This window comes from Propithecus coquereli, unplaced genomic scaffold, assembly GCF_000956105.1.
Source record: "Propithecus coquereli isolate 6110/MARCELLA unplaced genomic scaffold, Pcoq_1.0 Scaffold811, whole genome shotgun sequence".
NCBI classification, from domain to species: domain Eukaryota; kingdom Metazoa; phylum Chordata; class Mammalia; order Primates; family Indriidae; genus Propithecus; species Propithecus coquereli.
The window spans coordinates 84863-110318 of record NW_012154297.1 but is presented as its reverse complement, the minus strand read 5'-3'; the positions used below and the strand labels follow the sequence as shown (position 1 = coordinate 110318).

At 51.3% G+C, this 25456-nt stretch overlaps 1 protein-coding gene across 1 annotated transcript in view; it reads right to left on the bottom strand.

The window, feature by feature from the left end:
- The window catches only part of EPS15L1 (epidermal growth factor receptor pathway substrate 15-like 1), a 91928-nt gene that overhangs the window by 56024 nt on the left and 10448 nt on the right, over positions 1-25456 (bottom strand). The window contains exons 2-9 of the mRNA XM_012663594.1: positions 13387-13428; positions 13118-13207; positions 12580-12627; positions 10327-10422; positions 9503-9565; positions 6903-7028; positions 2767-2826; positions 434-667 (exon numbers count right to left, since the gene is read on the bottom strand). Coding sequence (XP_012519048.1) covers positions 434-667; positions 2767-2826; positions 6903-7028; positions 9503-9565; positions 10327-10422; positions 12580-12627; positions 13118-13207; positions 13387-13428 — 759 coding nt within the window. The remainder of the gene's footprint in view (positions 1-433; positions 668-2766; positions 2827-6902; positions 7029-9502; positions 9566-10326; positions 10423-12579; positions 12628-13117; positions 13208-13386; positions 13429-25456) is intronic.

Here is a 25456-nt window from a genome sequence, read left to right as displayed (position 1 = left end):
ACATGACGCAGATGCCTCCCTCACTTGCCTGACCGTTCGACACACAGTTACTGAGCGTCTCCTAAGTACCAGAGATCGTTCCAGATGCTGAGGGTATAACCAAGAACTAACTCTGCTCTCACGAAGCTGAGGAGCGTGGATGTGGACGATACGTAATTAACCACACAACAGGCCAGAGCCACCCAGAGGCCCGCGGCCGGGCAGAGCCGGGAGGAGGGAGGCCCGAGGGGGGAGGCCCGAGGGGGCAGCGTGCCGGCGTGTGCAGGTTGGGCTCACGTGCAAGTGAATAATAAAGTTCATTCTGAATCCCTGCAATTAACATTTTTAAAAGACATTTAATCAAAAACTTGGCCTTTTTTGGGCCTCGTGTTGAGCGGTCCCGAGAACCGTCGTGCTGCACTCTGAGAGGTGGCTGAACGCCGAGGCCGCGTACCTGCGCTTGCTTGATGCTGTGTTTGGGGGACAAGCTGCCCGTGCTATTGAGGCTGCTGACGCTGCCGTGGGACGGCGTGGAGCGGAGGCTGTCTTTGGGTGGGGGGCTGGCAGGCAGGACGGGGACGGCACCAGGGAACACAGTCTTCTTTCTCTTGGAGAGCGGGATGAGGGACGGGGGCAGGACGGAGGGCACGGGCTCCTTCTCGAGGGCTCGGTACACCAGGTGCATGGCCTGCGAGTGCAAACGAGAACAGACGGCGTTGAGGGGGCGAGGCCGGGGCCACCAGGAGCACGAGAAGGCAGAGGGTGGCCCTTTCCGGGGCTGTGGTGACACAACAAAGACCCTTGGGAGGATGCCAAGTGACCAGAGTAAAAGTAAATCTTTTCTGATGAGTTATCTTCCGATGTATAACTTTCCAAGACGCTTGTTTAATTATTACATGGCACTGAAATGAACACAAAATAATTCAACCAAGCCAGATTCCGTGAGTGTCCCTTCACTGCTCAGGAGGGCCACCAGCTCCAGGGCTGACGGCTTCCCAAGGGCTGGAGTTTGGAAGTCTAGAGACACCACGAGAGCTGCTTGTGATTCAGGATGCTCAGCTACTCAGGAGGCTGAGGCAGGAGGATCATGTGAGCCCCGGAGTTCCGAGGCCAGCCTGGGCAACACAGCAAGACCTCTCTCCAATCAATCAATGAATCAGATATTCAAGAGATGCAAAAAATGCCATCCAAGGGCATGCCATGCAGAGGCTGGGAGGCTCCCTTGTCCCAGGCTCCCCTGTCCCTGGTGGGAAAAACAAACTTGGTCTAAAACAAGGACTTCAAAGTCTATTTTAAAATCTAACAAACACCAAAATCACAACCCTCCTCCCTTCAAAAGAGCTTTTAACTTGCTATCTGCATAGGGAACAGATCGAAAAAGTAGATAAAATTTATGGTCACTTCAAAACAACACAATGTTAAACCCAGCTAGTGACAAAAAGAAATGCAAAATGACACAATTCCAAGACCCACTTACAGACTATACACAGTGGAACTGAGGATGCAGCCAGGAAGCCACACTGACATAAATCAACTCCTTACCGTAGAAGGCCAACTAATAAATGTGCAAGGAATGCTGGAATTAGAATAGAATGTCCCCATGGGGCAGCCACCATCAGAGCGAACTTGGGGGAGACTCATTGGCAGCTGCTAGGACTGGCAGGTGAGAGTCTGAGGGCAACCAGGTATTTACATTCTCAAGGTGTCCCCAACAGAGACAGGCTGAGCACAGAGGGGAAAAGAGAGACTGCAGGGAGAAACCCGGTAGCCTCCACCTTGACCCAGCGATGAAGGTCAACGTGGCAGGAAGACACATGGTGACATCACATTCCCCCGGGGGTGAGGCCTCAAGGACAGGTATTGCCTCCGTGGCATTGCTGCCCCACAGGAGTGCACGACCTGGGTCATTACGAGGAAGTGGCGGCCAACCCCACACCTAGGGACACTCCACAACTGCTGGCCTGTGCACCTGGAGATGTCCACACCATGAAGGCAGCCGGAGGGGCTGCTCGAGGTTAGAGGAAGTAAAAGTCACAGGACAACGGAATGTCATCCTCTTTTGCCACAGGGACATTTGGGGACAACTGGTACAATCTGAATAATATCCTTAGGTTAGATAATAAATAATACAATCACAGATACACTAATATAGAATAAAAGATATACAGGAGATAATAGAAATGTCATAAATGAGCTGACATCATGCCAATTTCCTGATTCTGAATTGGACAACAGTTATTTAAGGGAAGTTCTTGTTTTTAGGAAATACATGCTGAAGTATTTTGGGGTGAAGAGGTATCGTGTCTGCAACTTAACTCCAAAATGGTTCAAAGGAAAAATCTGAGCGACAGAGAGAGAGACGGAGACAGAGAGAGAGTGCAAATGTGGTACACAGTGACACTGGGGAATTTGGGTGAAAGGTATCCAAATCTGAAATGCTTGGGACAAGAAGTGTTTCGGATTTCAGACTGTTTTCAAATTTTTGAATCTATACGTTACAGGTACTGGCTGAAATCCCTAAGCCAAAATCTGAATCCTCCAATGAGCGTTCCCTCTGAGTGTCGTGTCAACGCTCAAACAGCTTCAGATCTTGGAGCATTTCGGATGTCGGACGTTCATACTGGGATACTCGACCTATGCTGCAACTCTTCTACATATCTGGAATTGTGTCAAAATAAACACTTTAAAAAAACATTAAAGAAGAAAAACAAATGAATCCAGAAAGTCCCGCGTGAGCTGCACACTGCCTTCCTCAGCGGGATGGGGAAGAGACGCGGCGGGGCCTACCACAGCGAACTCGTCCCGGTCCAAGTGTCCGTCCTTGTCGATGTCACTGAGGTCCCAGACCTGCAAGGGCGACACCAAGGCAGGTTATTAGGGCAGCAAAGGCCCATGGGAGAGCCAGCCTCACCCACCAGAACTCGGATTCTGAGTCCGTGGTGCTCGCTGGGGTCCCGACAAGGCGATCGACACGCACTTTAGAAGCAGCCTGTGAGTTCTCTGAGAAACCATCACCTGCCGAAGCACTGTCAACCCCAGATCCACAGACGCCAGGCGTCGTGATCATGATCATGCCCAGAGCTGCACGTTAAACTGGCTACAAAGAGATCTCAGATAGAAAAGACGGCTTTGATTTGGGTACAGGTGTTGCCCTGAACACAAGCCCTGCACACTCACTCACAAAGCCAGCCCGACCCTGCATTCAGGGCTGGTCGGGGCTGCAGGCGAGGGTCTGAGGCAGGGCTGTGGGTCTCATCCCCTCTCCCTGGCTGCAGATGGTGAGACGGGAGCCAAGGAACGTGGCAGGCTGCTCACTGCCCTGCAGACAAGGTGGACAGGTGTGGGTTCTGTGTCGGGGGCCGAAGCAAGGTGTTGGCTTCCCGGCCCAAAGCAGCCTTCCCAGACCAGCACGCCTGCCTGACCTGGACAACACAGGGCATCCCTCCATGACGCTTCGCCTGTCAGCACCGCCCCTCCCCAGTCAGTCACTCGGACCTTGGCCCGCGGAGGTTTCTTAGACCGGGTCCTCCTCTCCACTTCTGCTGCGTGCACGAGACCCGGGCCTCACCCACTCCACGCAGGCAAGAGCCTCCAGCTGGCCCCCTGCCACCACAGGGACTGCTCCGGAACACACACCTGTCCCTACCCCACACTACCCCTCGGCCTGGTAGGTGGAGCCCTGTCGCCTGGCTGCTACTGAGCCCCTATACCACAGCCCAGCCTCCTCGGGCTCCACCTGGAGCCCTGGGGACTGCGTGAGGATTCCAACAGGCTCTTCTGGCTCCAGTCTTCCCCCAGCCCAGGGCCTCCTCACCGCGGCACTACTGACCCTTGGGGCCGAATCGTTCTCTGGGGTGGGGGCGTCTTGTGCACTGTAGGGTGCTAACCAGCACCCCTGGTCTTGGCACACCAGATGCCAGCAGCACCCAACCCAGGTGCAACAACCAAAAATGTCGCCAGTCATTGTTCAACATCCTCTGGGGGACAGAAGCGCCCAAGGAGAACTCCAGCCCTAACCAGCATGCCAGGCTGCCTGGGGCCTCTGTGCCTTCGCTGAAGCTGTCGTGTGCCCAGACTTCTGCCTGAGTTCCCCTTAGGCAGAGGGTGTAGCTAGGGGTATCTCTTCTAGGAGGCCTTCCCTCCCTGCCCTGCTCCCCGACCTCAGGTGGGTCAGGGCCTATCCCCCGCCATCCTCAGTGGACCAAGCCATGATACCCAGAATGCACAATGCACATCTGACCCTGCCCCACTCTGCTGACAACAGGATCTCACCCCTTCTGTGCCCTTCAATCGATGGGTAACCCAGGGCAACTTCCTGACCACCCTGAAGGCCAGTTTCTCCATGTGGAAAATAGGGGGCGGCACCGTCCATAACTGGGTGGCTGTGAGTACTGGATGTCTTCACTTGCCAGAGCATCAGAGCCGGCCTGCACACATCAAGCCCTCATTAATGAGTATTAGCATCTCGGCTGGTACTTATTTGACCTCCTTGATTGTATCTAACTTCATCCCCATCTTTCCAGTGCTCAGCACAGGGCCTGGTCCAGCACAGACTCTGAAAATTGCTTGCTGAATGACAGAAGAGATGCGTGATGTGTGGGTGCCCAGATGCACAGGTGAATGACTGCAGGGGTGCATGGATAGACAAGTACACGGGACATGGGTGCAGAGATGCACGCGTGCGCAGATGCGTGCGCGCATGCACGGACGTGTGAACATCTCAGGGGTGTGCACATGCTGGTGCACCTATGGTTTGGCTGGTGGAGGGAGTGGCAGATGAGAAGCGACCCGGTGCCACAAGACCTGGAGCCAGGACAGAAGGCTGGCAGAACATGTCTTTCCTGGCCGCGGCTCCCTTTCTAATAAAGCACAGTCCACCACTGTGAATCTCTGTTTTGTTCATGACTTGGCTCTACAACAGTCTGCCACTTCACATCCAACTGTCAGGTATTTTGCAAGGACTGCCAAATAAACGCACACGCTGCACGAGAAAGGGCCACCGCACCCTGCTGCGATAAGGACTCGCGCCTCGTAAAGCCCGTTGGGGATCAGCCTGGGTACCCACCGCAGGGCTCCATCTACGCCAGGCCACGGCTGCCGTGAGGATGGAGGGACTTGAGCAATCCCGTCGCAGCTGCCCCGTTTCAAAATAAAGCATCGAGACGGGCTCCACCAGGCACACCCAAACCGGGCCAGTGTCTGTGAACACGCCTCGTAGATTTCAAGGCGACAGATATTCAACATCAACGTTACTAGGTGAGTCAGGGTGGGCCTAAATTTTCGCCTTTCCCCAGGGTTCTGCCACAGGTCAGGAGCCAGACTCACGTGTGGCACACCTGGGCCAGGAACCTCCACCTGCCCCATCGAAGCGATCCCATCCACACAGACATCAACCACCCTCTCTAAGTCCAGAGAGAGAACTCTCCAGCATGCAGCCAGCCACGTGAAACGCGGATTTGTGCACAAAGCAAGCCCACGGCGCCACCGTTCAGACCTCGCTGAGAGTGAAAACAGTCTGGAATAGAAAGTTGTATCTAAAATATTTACAGTCAGAAAGAATAAGTTCCTTTTAAAGGCAAGGTACAAAAGAAAAAAACAGAAGGAATAAGTTCTAGTGTTTGTTAGCACAACAGGGCAAGTCTGGTTCATGATAACTTATTGTATCTTTCAAAATAGCTAGAAGAGAAGCTATGGAATGTTCCTATCACAAAGAAATGAGAACTGTTTGAGGTGATGGATATTCCAATTACTCTGATTTGATCATTGTATATTGTATGCATGTATCAAAATATCAATGTACCCCATAAATATGTACAACTATTATATATCTAAAAAAAATAAAAATAAGAAATAAAATAAAGTTGATCCTTGAACAACACGGGTTTGAACTGTGCGGGTCCACTTATACCCGGATTTTTTTCAACCAAACAAGAATAAAAAGTATTTTGAAGGATACAAAACCCGAGTACACAGATGGCAACTTTTCATATGTGTAGCGCCGGCTTCAGGACTTGAGTATATGGATTTTGGTATATGAGGGAGGTCCTGGAACCAATCCCCCAAGTATACCAAGGGATGACTACACTTATATTTAATAGGAACAAAATTGAGTGTTTTTTTTTAAAAAAGGGAACGCACAAAATTTCTTAGACTTGCAGCAGAGTTGAAAGTACTTTTACCTTGAGCTTTACAGGAAGAAAAAAAAAGTAATTAACAATAGAAAAGAGCCAGGCATGGTGACTCACACCTGTAATCCCAGCACTTTGGGAGGCTAAGGTAGGAGGATCACTGGAGTCCAGGAGTTCAAGACCAGCCTGAGCAAGAGCGAGACCCTATCTCTACAAAAAAATTAGCCAGGCTTGTTGGTGCGTGCCTGTAGTCCCAGCTACTCGGGAAGCTGAGGCAGGAGGATCGCTGGAGCCCAGGAGTTGGAGGTTGCAGTGAGCCAAGATTGCACCTGTAACTAAACAATGCACTCCAGCCTGGGCGATGCAGTCAGACCCCATCTCAAAAAAAAAAAAAAAAAAAAAAGCAAAGGAAAGGAATAAAAAATACAGCCACACACTCCTACACTCAGCACAATGGAAAAGGGGCAAGTCCAGATCAGGGGGCTCAAGGCTGAGCTCTGCTTGTCCCCGGGTCCTGGGCAGAAGCTTCACTTCTGAGTCACCTCCCCATCTGCGAAATGGAAGGACTCTAGCACCTTCCCCATGGGCTGGGGGAGCACCTGGGAGCCAAATCTGGGAAGTACTGAGCCAGCCTAACTGTAGCAAGTGCCACATGAGGGCTTGTGAAGCCCCTGATGACACGGGCTTATGCACAGAGCAAGAACCTTGTTAAGTGTCCCTGGGGCGGGAGAACGGTGCTGACCAAACACAGCAGCAGTGTAGAATGCGAAAGAACCAAACCCACGGCTCACTTACCCTGCCCAGGACATCAAGAGGTAGTTTCGAGTTCATGAGGACTGGCTTGACTTTGTCTCCAGACAGCAAACCATTGATGGGTAAGAGGCTTTCAAAAATCCCATCAAATTTTGCCTTTTCTTCCACCTAGTTGGAAAGAGAAAGTCTGGGTGAGTAAAAGTGTACCTGTGTGAGTGTCCAAATCAAGCTCTGACCCAGAGCCAGGTGAAAACAGCCGTGCACCCACCATCGCCCGGGGCTAAAAGCACAAGCCGGTCTTAGAACAGTCTCAGTCCCTTGGGTTGCCCAAGTGAGGCTATGCCTTGAAGGAAGCGGCTCTCTGGCAAGCTCGGATCCAGCAGGGCCTGGCCCGGGTCTTGCTCTCTGTCTGAGCGTGGCCGGGGCCTCAGCAGGGGGGCGGTGTCTCTGTAGGGAGACAAAGATCACTCCTACCAACCTTGGAGGAGCTCACTAGTTCCAGAAAGATGAAAGTGTGAATAAGTGTTAGTGAATGAGCAAATAATTATTAGAAGAGGAAGGAAGGGAGGGAGGAAGTAAGGAAGGAAAGGTCGGTCCTCATGAACAGAAGGAAGATCTGGGCAGATTTACGACGCAGAGCAGCAGCTACTGCCATTCTGAAAGATAAAACGCAGGCAGCGTGTAAACGGGGCCATCAGTACGAAGGCCTGGGCAGTGGCTTCCAGTCCGCCCTCCAACAGAAATGAGGCCCACGGTGAACGGAGAGTGGAACCGAGAGAGAGCAGACCCCTCTCCACCAGCTTGGCCACGCGCTGGAGCTCCTGGGAGCGCTAAGAAAACACCCTCAGCAAGCATCCACCGACAGATGAACGGATAAACAAAATGCGGCATATCCGTATAATGAAGTATTATTCAGCCATAAAACAGAATGAAGTTCCGACACACACCACAACCTGCTGTGGGCCTCGAGGACATTATGCCAAGTGAAATAAGCGAGACACAAAAAGACAAGCCCTGTACGAGTCCACTCACGTGAGGCTCCTAGACTAGGCAAATCCGCAGACAGGAAGTGGAATGGTGGGTGCCAGGGGCCGGGGGAGGGGGACCTAGTGTTTAATGGGGACAGAGTTTCAGTCTGGGAAGATAAGAAAGTTCTCGAGATGGATGGTGGCAACTGTTGCACAATGTGAAGGTACTTGTCATTACTGAACTGTGTGCTTAGAAATGGTTAAGACGACAAAATTTATGTGATGTGTATTTTGCCACAGTAAAGCGTTTAAAATTTTTAAAAAGAGAGGAAAAAAAACAAGACGGCGCCCTCAATAGCAGAAACGAGAGCTCCCGCAGACACTGCACACACTGGGGGCTGTTAAGCGCTGAGAGGCCGAACTTTCCAGGCCTGTCGGGGGTTCTCCCCGCCCGTCAGGCTCGCTGACTCAGCGCTCTGAGAGGCGCGGGAACCTTCACAATGGAAACGAGCACTTGGCAGTTCAGGCTGGGTTTTTTCGCTGCGTCCACGAATGGGACGTGGCATCTCTCTTTAGAACGGCCCACCCCAGTCCCAGCACCTGGTCCTTCACTACCCAGCTCCTCTCTGCGAGGCCTGGCGGGCCCCCCGGCCCCAGCCCTTCCAGTGCGGCCTGAGCACCACTCCCGCTGGAAGAGAGTAACACTTTAAGGAATGAGATCTCGTGGGCCCCACTTCCCACGACAAAGCAGCTCTCTTTCAAAGTCAGCACCGTGCAGCTGGACGACCCAGAAATCCTCGAGTACCGTGACAGCCACTGGCAATGTGCGCCATTCGGACGCGACGTCACAACTCCCCGTGGTCACGTGAAACCTCCTCGTGCCCCAACCTTTCCAAGAAGGGAACAAACCAACCCTTCGAACACAGGGCAAAAGTGCTTGGGGCAGGGGAAGGCTTGTCTTTATTTTACAGCAAGAGTGTTACGAATGCTAGCATTTAAACCACGCAGAGTAAGAAAATGTGACCATCCTCTGAAAGAGAAGGGGTGGTGACAGGCCTCACTTTACGTGGGGAACGTGTCCGCATCCCACGCTCACTTCCTGTTGGAGGAATTCTGTGCTCACGAGAAGACAGCCCTTGTTTTTTTCTTTTCTGGAAGCAATAAACGCATCTTTCTAGCCACAACATCCTCTGTCTTAAAAATAACACGTTAAGTGCTAAGAGAAGCTTTCCACAAGGCGATCAGAGCATCAGAAAGAATCATAACATGTGGCTGGAAATGAGGGAGAAAGCAAGGAACACATTTGGGGGTCTGGGTGCTCGCGAGATGTCACAATTTCCTTTTCTATTGTCATCAACCAACACAAGCAGCAAAAACCACAGAATGTGACCTGAAAGTGCAAGACTTAAACTGCAGGCTTTTAGGAACCCGACTCCTGTAACTTAGCTAGTTGTCCCAGTTGGCAATTTCCAATTACAGGGAAGAGCCACAGCCTTTTCAAAAAAAAACATTTCCCTTTGAAAAGGTATTTCATCCAAATTCCACGTCAATTCACGTGCTGAGACAGAATAGATGATACGAACGTATGAATCGTCCTATAAAACATCTTGAACGATATCACAAATGACCAGGACAATGCCACAGGAAGCCAAGGAGCTGTCCCTCTTCACTTACCCTCACGGCCCAGTGGGCCTCTGCAGAAGGCGGCGTGACCATCAGAGGGCTGCTGGTGTCGTGCTGAGAAGAGAAAGGAACATTTCTTTGTGGCTGGCACGGAATTAAATTATAGGAGGATGGGTGGGCTGACAAGGACGCACATTTCAGAGTGCTTTCCAAAAGGGGAAAGACCTCAAAAAGTTACACCTGGAATTCTCACACGACCCTGCAATTCCACTCCTGGTATAAACTCAACAGAATCAAAAAGAAGTGTTCAAACAAATCCTTGTGCGTGGATACTCGTAGCCAAAAGGTGGAAACGACTCATAGGTCGTCGGTGGATGAATGGATAAAGCAGAGGTCCACCGTACAATGGATTATCGGCCACAGAAAGGCATGAGGCGCTGACACCTGCTACGACGTGGATGACCCTCAAAAACATGACGCTGAGTGAGAGAGGCCGGACACGAAAGGCCACATTGTATGATTCCACTGATATGAAATGTCCAGAACAGGTAAATCTATACACGGAAATTAGATCAGTGGCTGCCAGGGCCTGGGAGAGGAGCGATTACATAAGGGGGACGGAGTCTCCTTCCGGGGTGATGGACACGTTCTGCAGCTAGATGAGGCGATGGCACATTTGTGAAGGCACATCGAAGCGATGGCACACCGCAAACGTGCCGATGTCATTTGAACTGTTCACTTTACAATTGTTATTTTATACTATGAATTTCAGCTCAGTAACAAAAACAGGGAAGGGGACAGAAAACACTGAGATACATACACATACACACACACACAGGCATTAGAATGGGAACGTGAAGGGTTTGGACACTCACGAACTTAGGCGGCGGCATGTTCAAGTTCAGATTGCTCAAGGTAACTTCGTGGCCACTCTGTGCACAGGCCACCAGTCTCAGTGCAACATAGAAACCCTGCGAATTCAAAAAAGCATTTGCCTTGTGGTAAATATCACCAGGCCGGCGAGGGCAGGAAGGGAGCTGTCTCCAGGAGCGACAAGAGGGGTTTCGCTTCAACGATGGAGACTGTGCAAAAGCCACTTAGAGAGTGGGGTAGGCTAGGCTCACCCTAGGGAGATCGTTTAAATGAAAACACTAAACTGCATTTATCCCACTGCACGTGGAATGCTATACGACTTCATACCAATGTATTTTTCCGAAAATAATGAGCCCCCAACTTTTAGGAAATGCTAGATTGTAGAAAGTAGCAGAGTTAATATGTTTAAGGTGACAAATCATGGACCAATTATGTGTTGACTTTTTTAAAAAGCAGTGAAATACACACAGTTGCCCGGGAATTTACATCTGAGGTTCCCGTGATCCCCCGCTCCCCCCAGCAGCCTGACTGGACTCCACCTCCTGCCCAGGGACAGAGAACCCGAACGTGGCTGTCAGGTGCCGCCACCCCTCCCCACCCACCTCCTAACCCAGAATCTGCCACCCCACAGGCTTAATGGACTTTCAAGGTTTTTCTCAATGGATCAACTGGCCTAAGAACACGGATGGCTTTAAGGATATAAACACAGTTACAGCTTTAAAATTTTTTCAAAGAGATATGCACTAGATCAGCCTTCTCAGGCTGCTGTCCACAGAAACCCACGTAGAGTGAAGAGGGTGATACGGAGTGTTGAGAAAAGGGGACATAAGTAAGTTTAGGGGAACTGCAATAGGCAAAGATAACAGGTTTGTTCTCCATAAGGACTCTGAGAACCTTTAACACGCACACGTGCGTCAGGAATCTCTAGGAAGGAAGGTATAGCTGACCCTGCCTTCCCGAGGGAGCGGCCCGCAGGCTGTAGCACACCAGGACAATGTCCCTTTGAACACAGTTTGGTGAAAGGCTGAACTAACTTCGCCTACACCTATGACCACTTAAAGTCGCTTGCGAGTACAGGCTGAGTATCTCTCAACCAAAGAAATGCTTGAGACAGTGTTTCGGATTGCGGATTTTTTTGGACTTTGGAATATCTGCATTATGACTACCAGATGGACATCCCTAATCTGAAAATCCCAAATGCTCCAATACGCATTTCCTTTGAGCATTATTCGGTGCTCAAAAAGTTTTGGATTTTGGAGCATTTGCGATTTCCAATTAGAGATGCTCAAACTGTCCTGTAAAATCCATTTATAGAACATTTTTTTTTTTCCTTTAAAAGACAGGGTCTCACTCTGTTGCCCAGGCCGGAGTGCTGTGGTATGATCAAGCTCACTGCAGCCTTGAGCTCCTGGGTTCAAGAAATCCTTCCACCAGCTCAGTCTCCAGAGTAGCTGGGACTACAGGGTACATGCCACTGTGACCGGCTGTATAGAACATTCTTGAAAAAACAAAATTATCATGATGGAGAACAGACCGGTGCTTGCCAGGGATCAGGGTGTGACTACCAAGGGGCAGCACGAAGGAGTTTCTTGGGGGTGTTGGGACAGTTCTGTATCTTGACTGGGGTGGTCGTTATGTGAATCTATGAAAATGATAAAACTGCATAGACCTATACACCCCCTTTTTCTCAAGAGTGCACGTCAGCTCTGACTACAGCCTTTAGTTCAGTGTTGCACCAGCGTCCGCTTCCTGGCTGTGGTCACAGTGCCGGGGCTACCTAAGCCGCTGTCGTGGGGCAGAGCTGGCAAAAATACACGGGAATGCTCCAAACTATTTCTGCAACTTCCATCAGAGTCTGAAATATTTCAAAATAAAAGTTTTGACAACACTTAAAATCATGTGTAAGGTCACAAAACATCAAAAGATACGCTAACCATGAAAGATGGCACCAAGTGTTTAAAAGACCTTTATTTCAAAATGAAAACTTCCCATTTTAAGTCTGATAGCTGCACTTATGCCGGGTGATGCTTGACAGTGGAGAAACGTGGAAGGGAGTGCGGAGGTCACTCAGCACGGGGGGGGGCTCCGACCCAGCCCCCCACTCGCTCTGCGCATGAGTGTATATACTGACCCGGCACCCCCCACTCGCTCTGCGCGTGCGTGTATATACTGACCCAGCACCCCCTACTCGCTCTGGGCACACGTGTGTATACTGACCCGGCCCCCCCACTCGCTCTGCACGTGCGTGTATGTACCTGTTTGTCCAAGAACCCTTTACCTTCTGGGTCGGCCAAGTCCCATATCTGCAGAAACAAAAATGCTCGTGAGCGTGACTGCTGATCATTGCCCATGTGTTAACAAAAACAGGAGTGGCCACCACAGCTACTGTGGGCCTTGCGGACTGACGGCCTTGGGGGCAGGAGTGACAGTCCCCAGGTTGTGGATGGAGAGGTCCACTTGGAGCAGGTGACTGATCTGCCCACAGGCATATCCAGGTCCACTCAGCTCCAAAGCCAAATGGTGTCTGTTACATCCTTGCACCCCCTACAGAAATCCACACACTGTCAAGGCCCCAAAAGCACTCAGGCATCTTATCTGCCACCCAACTAGCGGTGGCGGCTGCCGCCCAGGTGTTGGGATCCACCCGTTACAGCCTGAGTGGCTCTCGGTGACCAGGCCACACCCTGGGAGGCACAGTCCCACAGAGGGGTCTGCAAAGGCTGGCCTTGGCCTGCCCGGCGGGAGGTGAGAGGGCGGCCACCGAAGGGAAATCACTCTTCGTCTTCCCCGTACCTTCCCAAGGATGATGTCTGAAAGGCCAGACTTCTTTAGAAAAAGTGCAGCTTCGCTCGCCCCGACTCTCCCTGTGTAAGCTGGGTCGACCTGAAATGGGAGGGCGAGAGCCAGATGACTTTGCAGCCGCAGGGAAAGCAGGACCCGCCACGCTGACCCGATTGAAAGACAGAAAAGGACAAGAGGCCGCTTCAACTGGGCTTCGATTTAGTACCGGCTTCCCGTTTAATTACTCTGGTTCCATCTAAACAGACATCAGTCAAACCTACCTGCTTGTAGTAAGATTCATATAACGGATTTCCAGTGGGAATCTGCAAACAAAATTACAGATATTGGTCAGAAGTGGACACATTCCCTTGGGGCAGGGGGAAGTGCCACCCCCCTCAATTTTGTCATTACCAAAATATATGGCACTGAAAGTCAAAATTTCTGTACTTCAAACATCCTCCAGACACAGAACTGTTTATCTTCAGACACAGAGATGACGCTTATTTGATTTAAAAAAAAAGCAAACGCTAATGATCTTCGATAAATCCTAATTCCAGTGCAAACAACGCGGTCGCTCAGGAAGCTGCAGCACAGCGGAGGCCCAGCGTCAATTCCCATTAATTTCCATTCACTGGCGATGGGATTTCAACTCTGAGAGCTCACAGGGAAAAGACGCTCTATGCTTTGAGATTGTTCTCTGGCTCCAGAATTAGGAGAGGAGTGTTTGCATGTCATCGTGAGTCACCAGGCACTCAGCCTTCCCACAGGCTGTCCTGCCCTGGGTCTTATCCTCACCCTTCCTGCCCGTCCTCCACAGCTACCCAAGTGACTACGGAGAACACGCTGACCAGCCCCTGCCGAGAGAAAGCTGGCCAGTGACCGCTCTCACCAGGGTAGCAGGAGGTTCAAAGTCCTCAGCTGGGCACTGATGACATTCCAAGTTCCAGCCCCTCAAAGCGCCAAGACATCACCTTTCGGAGAAGGTAACTGCCTCATCTAGGGTCACGAGGCTAATCAAGGCCACCCCCACATCCAACCTGGCTACTGGCCAAGGTCACACACTTCCCACCGTGTCTACTGCCTTTCTTCCTTTCTTCTCGATCTCAAGGGGATGTCCCCCAGTGGGGAGGAAGGGCATACCGGGGAGTGTGCCAACCTGGTGAGGAATTAAGCAGCCACTAAAATGCTGGCCATAAAGGCTTACGTGCTGGTGTTTTACTGAGTGAGGCGAAAAAAGCAGTACACAAACCTGCTGTTGATTTAATAAGTGATCAGAAGTGAAGAATGCACAATTCGGCTTAATTATATAGAAGAACAGGCGTGTAAACAGCTAAAGAAAGCAAGGCAGAAAAAAAGAGTATTGTCTGAGAAGCAGGATGCTGTCGCAGGATTTCTCATAATGAATGATGCCAGCGCGGCTGATCCCCTCCAGTGATAATCACTGGATGTGAACCAATATGCATCCACTGCTTGCATATTGCTGTGCTGCGGTGGGTCATTTCAAGTTAAAAATAATGCCCAGATTACGGTCAGCTTCTCTGGGGGACGCCAACACCTGCAAACATATAAAGAACTGAAAGTACAAAGAAAAATACCAAGACAGAATGAAAATAGAAAGAAAACAGCTTAAGTGTCTGAAAGGGGAAAGAAGAAAGTCAAAACAAAAAGGGGAAAAGAAAGAAGGAAATATTGAAAAGGCAGAAAAAACTAGAACAATATGAAAAAGCAAGAAAAGCCAGAGGTTAAGAAGCAGTCATTTAAAAAAAAAAAAAAAAAGACAAAGACACTAAGGAAAACAATTAAACTAGCTGGGCACAGTGGCTCAGGCCGATAGTCCCAGCTACTCAGGAGGCTAAGGCAGGAGGATGGCTTGAGGCCAGGAGTTCAAGTCCAGCTCAGGCAACACAGAGAAACCCCATCTCAAAAAAAAAAAAAGAATTAGGAGGAGGTGAGTGCATAGTTGCAGCGGCCCGTTTCCCTCATCCCCAGGAGCCGACTGACTCGGTCCCTGGGGTGGTGGTCTAGGGTTCAGGAAGGACTGGGAGTGGCCATCCCCCTTAGTTTCTCATGACCTTATTAGATGACAGTGTGTAGCCATCACACCCTGTGTGACCTTCTGGGTCTAAACTCCAGTTTGCTTCTGAAACAGCTCCCCAGAGGAATAAGACAGACAGAAAGGAGGCAAAGTCAGGCAGGCTGGTTGTCACTTGTCAGAAAAGGTGACAGTGGCTGGATCCAGATAGCACATCACCTGCCACTGGCTCACAGACCCCAGAAGCTCCCCACTTTAGAGACAAAGGTGCCCTTTCCACCAAAGATCAGAGAGGCACAGATATGAAATACATTTCCAGTGGGTTTTTTTTTTAAAGATTTCATGATAAGCAAGAGAAGGAGGTTTCCAAGCCACTATCGATCCAGTGAAAAAAAGAGTTGTGGTATTTGGGGCATGCGGGGTTATTAAATATCCATCTCAAACTTCCCAAATGCTCACAAGTGACAAGATCCACAACCAAGAGAAACGAGGACCTGACTAGTCCAGAAAAGCTGCAGAAGCACTTGACCCGAATCTCCAGCCACTGGCGGTCCGTGCTGAGGGCTCATTCATAGAGACTGCTTGACAGTCAATGGGCCAGGCGTGGTGGCGCACGCCTGTAGTCCCAGCTACTTGGGAGGCTGAGGCAGGAGGATTGCTTGAGCCCAGGAATTTGAGGTTGCTGTGAGCTAGGCTGATGCCGTAGCACTCTAGCCTGGGCAACATAGCAAGACCCTATCTTTAAAAAATAAATTTTTTAAAATATAAAAACAAAAGAAAATTTGATGGCTGGTTATCAATCCCAAAGACTACAGCTGATGGAAACCATGGAGCATTATGGCTCAAGCATTCCTCTTTAACTATGGGAATCCATTTGGGTAACCTGGGAAAACGACAGCAGTTAGAGGTTTTGATTTAATGACACGTATTTCAGGTACTGCTAAGGCAGAAGGGGGAAGAAAGAAAAGAAAACACCTGACCCTAATTGCCACTTCCTCTTACCCCACTGTTTCTTCCTGGGGACAGTAGAGTTACACCTGCAAGCTACCCTAATGTGCCACTGCAGCAGAGCTGAAGACACACATGGCTAACGCCACGAATCCCCAACCAGGGGCAGTCTGCGTTGTCCGCCCCTGTGCAGAGACCTCGCGGCTCCCGAAAGGAAGCCTCAAAGCTGCCGGGAAAGAGCCCTCTGCGTGTGAAAGCAGCCACCAGAGCTGCCCACTCATGCCTGACCCCAAAATGAACCCAGGGCCAAGCCCGAGGCAAAGGCAGAAAGGCGACAGACCAGGGGTGAGGCTTGCAGTGTAAGAGGCTGCAGGTGGCACCGTCACGGCTGCAGGAATGGAAGGAAGTGCCGTGGAGCCAACCCCATGGTACAGAGAAGATGCCATCTTCACCTCTGCTGTGTCTAAACTATTGATGAGGTTCAACATAGCTATCAGCCTGGTCTTTTATTAATAGTTGCTCTTCCTGTCTTAAAATACTAAGAGAGACAACACGCAAAGTTCCTGTGGCCTTTTCACTTTACCCTCCAGCCCAGAAACAATTTACAAGTGGGATGACAGGAAGGGGGTCACATGGAAGAGAACAATTTCACATCCTTCTGTTGTGAAGGCTTTAAAACACCACAATTCCTGTGAGCATGTGTGATTTTAACCTGGGAGAAAACCGGCTGAGTTTTTGACTCCCTTAAAACACAGCAACACCATTTTGGAGGGAAAGCCTCTGAGGATCGTGTTCTAAGGACTCCTAATCCTTCCAGGACTGAGTCCACGCAGCTCTGATCCCCGCACTCGGCCAAGGGCAGGGCGGGACGACTCCTGGTCTTCATGCTTGGCTGTCTCCAGCCAAACTCCTGCTCTGCCTGCAAAGCGTTCCCACGCAAAACAAAGCAATGACTGCCAGCCTTGTTTGTTTCAAAATGACACTTTTAAGCAAATTCATTTGCATTTTAAAACTTTCACAAAAGTACCTATAATCCCTGGTCCTAATAAATAGCAGTCGTGTTTATATAAAAGCGAAGGCTGGCTGTTTTGTATCCAGTGCCTCATTGAGTCCTCCCGACAACACTACAGCGCAAGTAATAGTGCTAGTCCCACTTGACAGGTGGGGAAACTGAGATGGCCTGCCTAGGGTCACACAGCCAGGCAGTGATGGGGCCGGAGAAACACCCAGGCTGGGTGGCCCTAGAGTCAGACCGTAACTTACTTCGGATCCTGCAGAGGCAGCCCAGGTGGGACAGAGCTGGGTGCTGGGCCACAGGACCGCCTCACGTGCCTGCTCGTCTGGGAAAATGCACATCGGTGACTACGTGATGCTGTGTTTCGTTAAACAGAAGAGGCCAAAGGGCAAGACCCAATTTGAGCATATGAATCGACTGGAAAACCAGTGTTTTCAAGGGCCTGCCATTTCCGCAGGAAAGTGCAGAGCCTATAATGGCTGTGTTTTTCAATGCTGCTGCTGAGTTTTGCAGGAAGTTAGGTACATACACCGAAAGACATCCCCATCTGAATTCCTACTTAGAAAAACATGCTGACGCAAAAACATAGCCTGGAGAAGTGCTCACTTGATGATCCTTGCACTTCTGCCTTCCCCTTGGAGTTCCCCATGGGGCTTGTACCATCGTCACCTCGAGCGTGCCCAGCCCTCCTGGCAGGCTGGCCCACCGTCTGCAGGTGACGAAACCTGGCTCAGTCACACAGCAAGGCAAGTACATGGCAGAACTGGGACTGGACTCACACTCAAAAGGCATCAGGAGGCTGGGCGCAGTGGCTCACACCTGTAATCCCAGCAGTTTGGGAGGCCGAGGCGGGAGGATCACTTGAGGCCAGGAGTTTGATATCAGCCTGTGCAACACAGCAAGACCACGTCTCCACAAAAAATTTAAAAATTAGCTGGGCATGGTGATATGTACCTGTAGCCCTAGCTACTCAGGAGGCTGAGATGGGAAGACTGATTGAGCCCAGGAGTTGGAGGCTGCAGTGAGCTATGATCAGGCCACTGCACTCCAGCCTGGGTGACAGAGCGAGACCCTCTCTCAGAAAAAAAGAAAAAGGCATCAGGAAAGCACTGGGCCATGTCTAACTTCCCTGGAATGGACACCAACAGCTCTTTCCAACTGCCTGATCAGAGGTTTCTACATCAGAGCTACGGCAAATGTTGCTGAGGGAAGGAGATAACTTGGGAAGTAAGAAAGAGCTTTTCTAAGTCACTTTTGGAAGCCAAGGTGGGAAGATCGCTCGGGGCCAGGAATTGGAGACCAGGCTGAGGAAGAGACTCTACAAAAAATAGAAAAATTAGCCAGGAGTGATGGCTCATACCTATAGTCCCAGCGAGTTGGGAGGCTGAGGCAGGAGGATCACTTGAGCCCAAGAGTTGGAGGTTGCTGTGAGCTAGGATGACACCACAGCACTCTAGCCCGGGTGACAGAGCGAGACCCTGCCTCGAAAAAATAAAAATAAAAAATAAATAAATCACAAGAAAAAAGACAGACTATCCAAATAAAAATGAGCCAGGGATAAACGAAAGGCGACTAGAAACAAAAGAGGCAGCAAAGTTAGGGGGAAACGTTCCACCTCACCGGTGGTTTAAGCATTACAAAATAAAAGTCAGGGCCAGTTTTTGCCATCAGTTTGGCAAAGGTGAACAAAGACAGCCGCTGTGCGAGGTTGCCAAAGGGGGAAACGCACGCCCGGGCCCTGCTGGTGGAACGTAACCCAGCCTGGCCTTTTTGGAGGGCGCTGTGGCACTGTGAGTCTAAGTGCCCAACTCTTGTACGCAGGTGGAGCGCGATTCCTACCCAACTCCAGCAAGGCTTTTTATAAATATGCATGCGATTATTCTGAAACGTATACAGAAGGGCAGAGGAACTAAAATAGCAAAAACAATTTTGAAAAAGAAGAATAAAGTGGAAGGAAGCAGTCCACCTGATTTCGAGACTCAGCCTATAGCTAGAGGGATTAAGACGGCGCAGTGTTGGCAGAGGGGCAGACACAGGGAGCCGTGGAACAGAGCAGAACGGAGGACCCAGAAATAGAGCCACACAAGGATGCCCGTCTGATTCTTTTCCTTCCTTTGAATAAACCTATGAAATCCCATTCGAGTCTCAACAAAGACGCAAAAGCGCGTCAGGAGGAAAGACGGCTGTTTCAACAAATGGTGCTGGGGCGACTGCACCCCTAGGAAGAAGATGAGCCTCGACTTAAGTCCTCTACCTCATACAAAACACGCACTCAAAATGCATCATGGACTTAAACATAGAACATAAAAATATGTTTAGGAAAAAACACAGGAGACGACCTTCAGGATCTAGGGCTAGACAGAGAGTTTTTAGACTTGGTATCAAAAGCCCGATTCATAAAAGCAAAGACTGGCAAGTTGGACGTCATCAGAAGAACAAACGTTTGCTCTGTGAAAGAGTTGGATAAGAGGATGAAAAGACAGGCACCAGACTAGGAAGAGACATTTGCAAAGCACACACCCAACAAAGGACTAGTGTCTAAAATATATAAAGAGCTCTCAAAACTCAACAGCAAAACAAAAGCAAACAATCCAACTAGAAGATGTGCAAGCTGGTGCGATGGCGAATGCCTGTAGTCCCAGCTCCTCCGGAGGCTGAGGCAGGAGGATCGCCCGAGCCCAGGAGTTGGAGGCTGCAGTGAGATATGATGACACCACCGCACTCTAGCCTGGGTGACAGAGCAAGACCCTGTCTCCAAAAATATACATAAATTAAAATTAAATTAAAAATAAATAAAACATAAAAAACACAAATATGGAACTACCACATAATCCAGCAACACAACTGCCCCAGGCATTTACCCCAGAGAAATACAGAGTTATGTTCACATAACATCCTGTGTGCAATGCTGACGGCAGCTTTATCCGTCACCGTCCCAAACTGGAAACACTCAGACGTCCTTTGACAAGTGACTGGTTCAACAAGCTGTGGTGCGAGTATCCCATGGAATGGTACGCAGCAGTGGGATATACACAACGACCCGGACGAATCTCCAGAGAGTGATACTGAGTGAAAAAGGCCTAACCCGGAAGGTTACGTAGTGTATGATTCCATTACAGAACATTATTAAAATGCTAAAGTCACAGAAACGAACAGGCTGATGGTTCCCAGGGGTTAAGGAAGAGCGGGGAGGGGGTCATGAAAGGGCAGCAGGAGAGCTGTTCAGGATCTGGCTGTATCAACACAGTCATCTATCCTGGCTGCAAACCTGCACCGTCACTGTGTAAAACGTTACCTTGGAGGAAACTGGGTAAATGGTGCACAGTAGTGGTCCCCAACCTTTCTGGCATGGGGGACCAGTTCCACGGAGGGGGTGGGGGGCGGAGCTCAGGAGTGATGCGAGAGATGGGGACAGGCTGTGTAAATGCAGAGGAAGCTTTGCTCCCTCAAGTGGCACTCACCTCCTGCTGTGCCCCCCTCAACACACACGGTTCCTAAGTTTCACAGAAGACAACTTTTCCGTGGAAGGGGGCAGCAGCGGAGCTCTGCGGCCCAGGGGTTGGGGACCACAGGTACATAGGATTCCTCTTGCAACTGCATGTGCACCTACAATAACCTCAAAATAAGACAGCTGGTGTTGTTTTTCTTAAAGAGTCCTAGGAGATCTAACAACCAAATGCAAGCAGACATCTGCGGACAATCAGGGAAATATAAATAAGGACTGGGTATGACAGAATACTAAAGGGGTTACTATTAGTTATGTAAGTATGATAATGGCATTGTGGTTATGTAAAGAAAACGGTCTTGACTGTTAGAGGCGCATGTTGAAATCTGATTTCTAAGATTAAAAGAAACCCGCCTAAAAGCCGGGCCTGGTGTGACGCACCTGTAGTCCCAGCTACTTGGGAGGCTAAAGAAGGAGGATCACCTGAGCCCAGGAGTTCGAGGCTGCAGTGACCTATGATCGCACCACTGCAGCCTAGATGACAGAGCAAGACCCTGCCTCAGGGAAAAAAACAAAACAAAGACCTAGGAAATAAAAATACATGTGGAGGGTATCAAGGGATGGTGGACAGGTGCAAAGAAATTTGCAAAATGCTGGTATTTACTGCAAATGGGTGGTGGGTATATGGGAATTCATCAAACTCTTCCCTCTACTTTTGGCATGTTTAAGATTTGACATAACTGAAGGCCACCGCTGTTGTGTCTCTGCTTTGGCAAGGACTCTAATGGCACAAGCTGCTGCTTCTTGCACCTCTGTTGTTCCATTTCTGTCCTCTTTGCAAAAGCAACTTGTGCCAACGTAGAACACCAGAGAAAACAGAGAGCCACAGGAAGCAAACCAGGACACCCGCAGAAATCCCTGTCAGCCTGTCTGTCCTGCCAGTTTCTGACATGGGGAGAGAGACAGGATGCCATTTAAGGTTTAAGTGTTAGAAATAAAGGGAGCTCTGTCGTGAATAGGATCATAGTTTTGTCAAACCATAAAAACTAGCATTCAAGCAAGGTGTGACGGCAGGTGCCTATAGTCCCAGCTATTCAGGAGGCTGAGATGGGAGGATCCCTTGAGTTCTAGAGTCCGAGGCCAGCCTGGGCAACATAGTGAGACCTCATCTCAAAAAAAAAAAAAAGGCCGGGTGGTGGCTCACACCTGTAATCCTAGACTCTACAAAAAAACAAACCAGTAAAAAACTAGCATTCCTTTAAAAACACATACAAGTACGCCCTTCCAAGGCTACAAGTTCTCCTCTGGGAATCTACCCTGAAGAACTGCTAGCAAGTCTGGCGGGGCCTGGCCTATAAGAGCATGGCGTCCTATGTCCCCAGTATCCGAGCCTGGCAAGATAGACACACGAACGGGGCTTTCTGTGGGTAACCTGGTTTGCTTCCTCGTGGCTCTCTGTGTTGGCTGGTGTTCCACGTTAACACGAGTCACTCTTGTAAAGAGGACAGAAACGAACGAGAGGTGCAAGGCGAAGCAGGACCTGAAGGAAGATCCATGGATTCTCCCTGGGGACCCACATGACTGCCCTGCAAGACGGATATGCCCAGGGCTCAGTGCTTGCACCCCACCCGGAAGGAACTCAGGGCCACGGCACAGCGATGAGACCTGCAGTCCCCACCCTGGAGAACCACCAAGAAGCAAGAGAACCAGGCCCGAGAGTCTAGACATGCGGTGAAGCACCAGGGTGAACAAGACGGGCAGGGTGGGGCAGAGCACAGAGTCAAGGCTCAAGAGCTTGAAGTGCTCCCAAGAGATCATTGCTCTCAGTCTCCCAGAAATGCAATCTTGAGAGACAACGGTCACTTGTGGCAGGCTTCTCGCCTCAACGACACACCGCCCTGTGGAGGACACAGGACTAAGCTGGCTGAGCCCTGAGACTGCCTGGCTCTGTCTGTACCTCTGGGCTACCACTAGAATGCTGTGCAACCCTGGGAAGAAGTGAGCAGCCTCTCTGTGCCTTAGTTTCTGTATCTGGAGATGTGGGCGAGCATTCCCACCAGTGGGGACTTGTTCATCGCTGGCTGTTGTGATTCCTGTTAGCCTCTCCTTCCACTGGGTCTAGGTGAAAATGTATCCTATCCCCGGAAACGTCCCCTTCATCCCAGTTCCACCTCTAGCCACTGACCTCCCCCTGCCCTTCACAGAAAACCTCCGAAAGCGGAGTCTACCCTTGGATTGGCCAGCTCTCATCCCTTTGGACTTGGGAATGAATTCATTCATTCATTCATTCATTCACTCACTCACTCTATGAGCACACGTTGAATTCACACTAAGAGCCATTGGGCTGGGGGCGGTGGCTCACGCCTGTGATCTCACCACTTTGAGAGGGTGAAGTAGGATCGCTTGAGGCCAGGAGTCTGACACCACAGCCTGGGCAACATAGCAAGACTCCATCTCTATAAAAAGTAAGAAAAATTAGCCAGGTGTGGTGGTGAGCTCCTCTAGTCCCAGCTACTTGGGAGGCTGAGGTGGGAGGATGGCTTGAGCCCAAGAGTCCGAGGTTGCAGTGAGCTATGATGGCGCCATTGCACTCCAGTCTGGGTGACAGAGCGAGACCGTGTCAAAAAAAAAAAGAAGAGGCACTGGGGCTACAAAAGTGTGCAGGACAGTGCCCTGGGCTTGAGGAAGAAAAAGCAGGCGGGCAAAGTGGGCCCAGGATTACAGCGCGGGAGGCTGTGTGACATGATGGTGGTGGTGGGCACAGCCAAGGTGGCCTCCAGAGCCTGGGCCAAGTTGTCAGGGACGGGCCAGGCGTGCCCCAGGGCAGAGAAGGCAGGCTGGGGCTGTGGGTAACTCAGTACAGTTCCAGCCAGGCGGAAGGGCAGACACATCGGATGACAGGGTCTGTACTTGCTGTGAAGCCGGGATGTCATCCCCAAGGTGAGGCAGAGCCACAGGAGCGCGGGCCTGGCAGTCCAGCGAGCTGGGCAGATGTGCGCGCGAGAACGTGCGTATAAGCATGTATCAGCTACACAGAGAGGGGGACGGGAGGGGAGCCTGGAAGGGAGAGATGGCCACAGTCCTCCAGCAGGACGAGCCCCAGGGAACGCAGTGACTCACTGTGCAGACACACATGCAGAGAGGGGCATACCGGTTCCTCTTTAAATGCATTTCTTTGGGATGTCCCTGTGGGGCGTCAACATAGAAACCCAATTCCCATTCCAGCAGTATCTACTGAGTGCCTCCCTCTGCCCGGGCACTGCCCTTGGGGCAGGTGCAGCAGTGACCGAGGGCACCCACCCCGCCCCCGCCTTGTGGACGTCACTAGACACAATTAGCTGCCAGGTCTACAGGGAAAAGACAGGATGGAGGCCAACTCTGCAGCCACACACCCAGGACAGCAGGGAGATGCCCCCTCCCGAGGAACACCCTTACCAAAGTCACTGGGGCGGGGTGGGGGGACAGGACTGTAATGGAGAAGAAAGAAGGAACAAGGGGCCACCAAAGGGAAAACACCAAGGGAGCGGGCCCTGCAGGGAGCGAGGGGCAGTGCAGCCCAGGGCAGGCGGGATGGAACCAGAATGTGCCAGGCAGGAGGGGAGCAGATTCTAGCCCCTCCTCCTGACAATGCTGCTTAAGATGACAAGTGGCGCCAGCCTCCAGCAGCCCTCCCTGCTGCTGACCCGTCTCCCACGGATGCTGCTCCTGGGCATCTCAGAGAACAGCCCCGGCCCCGTTCTGCTTCCTTCCTTCATCCAGTGAGGAGATTCCCCTGGAGAGACTCAGGAGACGGTCCACCTGATGGGGTCGATGGCTCAGCAGCAAGTGCGTCCCACACAGGGGGGCACCCAGCGCCTGCCCGAGGGCTCTCAACTTTCTGCAAGTGTACGCTGAGTCTTCCCAAAATCCCTCTCCTACATCGGCCACTCCTGAGCTCCAACGTCCCTGCCATCCTCTGATCCCTGACCTGACTCCGCTCCTGCCTAGCCTCCATCCCCCAGCCGAGCATGCTGTCCAGGGCTTGGGGCTGGACGTGTCTGGCCTCCTGCGGGGGTGTTTCTGGCCATGGGTGGAGCCAGGCAGGTGGGCTCCCTGCACCACCTCCCTCCTCATCACTTTGGTGGCATCATCTGCCTCCCGGCGCCACTGTGTTTTCTCCTAGGCTCTCCAGACACCAGACACCACGCTAGGCTCCCAGATTCCATGGCGAGCAGAGACACGGGCCCTGCCCCCGCAGAGCATCAGTCTGGCCAGGGAACCGACGCCAGTGGGTAGCACGCACGACAATACGCAACAGCAAACGTGCCGGCAGGGGCGGCGAGGACAAGGACAGAACAAGAGCTCTGTCGTGATGGGAAGGCCAGCCCTCCACCCAGACTCCGTGGCCCCACCCGCTGGCTCTGCCACAGCCCCGCCCACCTTCACCAGCGTCCCTCTTTATTTCTCTCCACCACCCACGGCCACTGTCACGCTCAGAAAGGCCCTGCGGGGCATCCGAAGGAGGGTAAGGCCCCAGCCCTCGGCCCAGTACTTGGAGTGCTCCCCAGCCATGTTCCTCCCTGCCGGGCTGACGCCACTCCACACGCTCACACGCTCGGCTGCACGCCCACGTTCTCACCCACGCACACACGGTCACTCTAACACACGTACACAGTTGCACACCCACTCACACACAGAGCACGCAATCAACCCCGCCTGGGGATGCTCCCCTGAACATGCCTCGCACCCTCTCACCTTGGCACAAAACAGTCATGCTTTGCTTGACAACATGTGTTCTGAGAAATGCATCCCTAGGCAGTGATGTCGTTGCGGGAATACGGAAGTGCATGTACACAGACCTAGATGGCATGGCCCCCTCCTCACCGAGGCCGTGTGGTCCAGCCCCTGCTCCCGGGCTACAGACCTGGACGG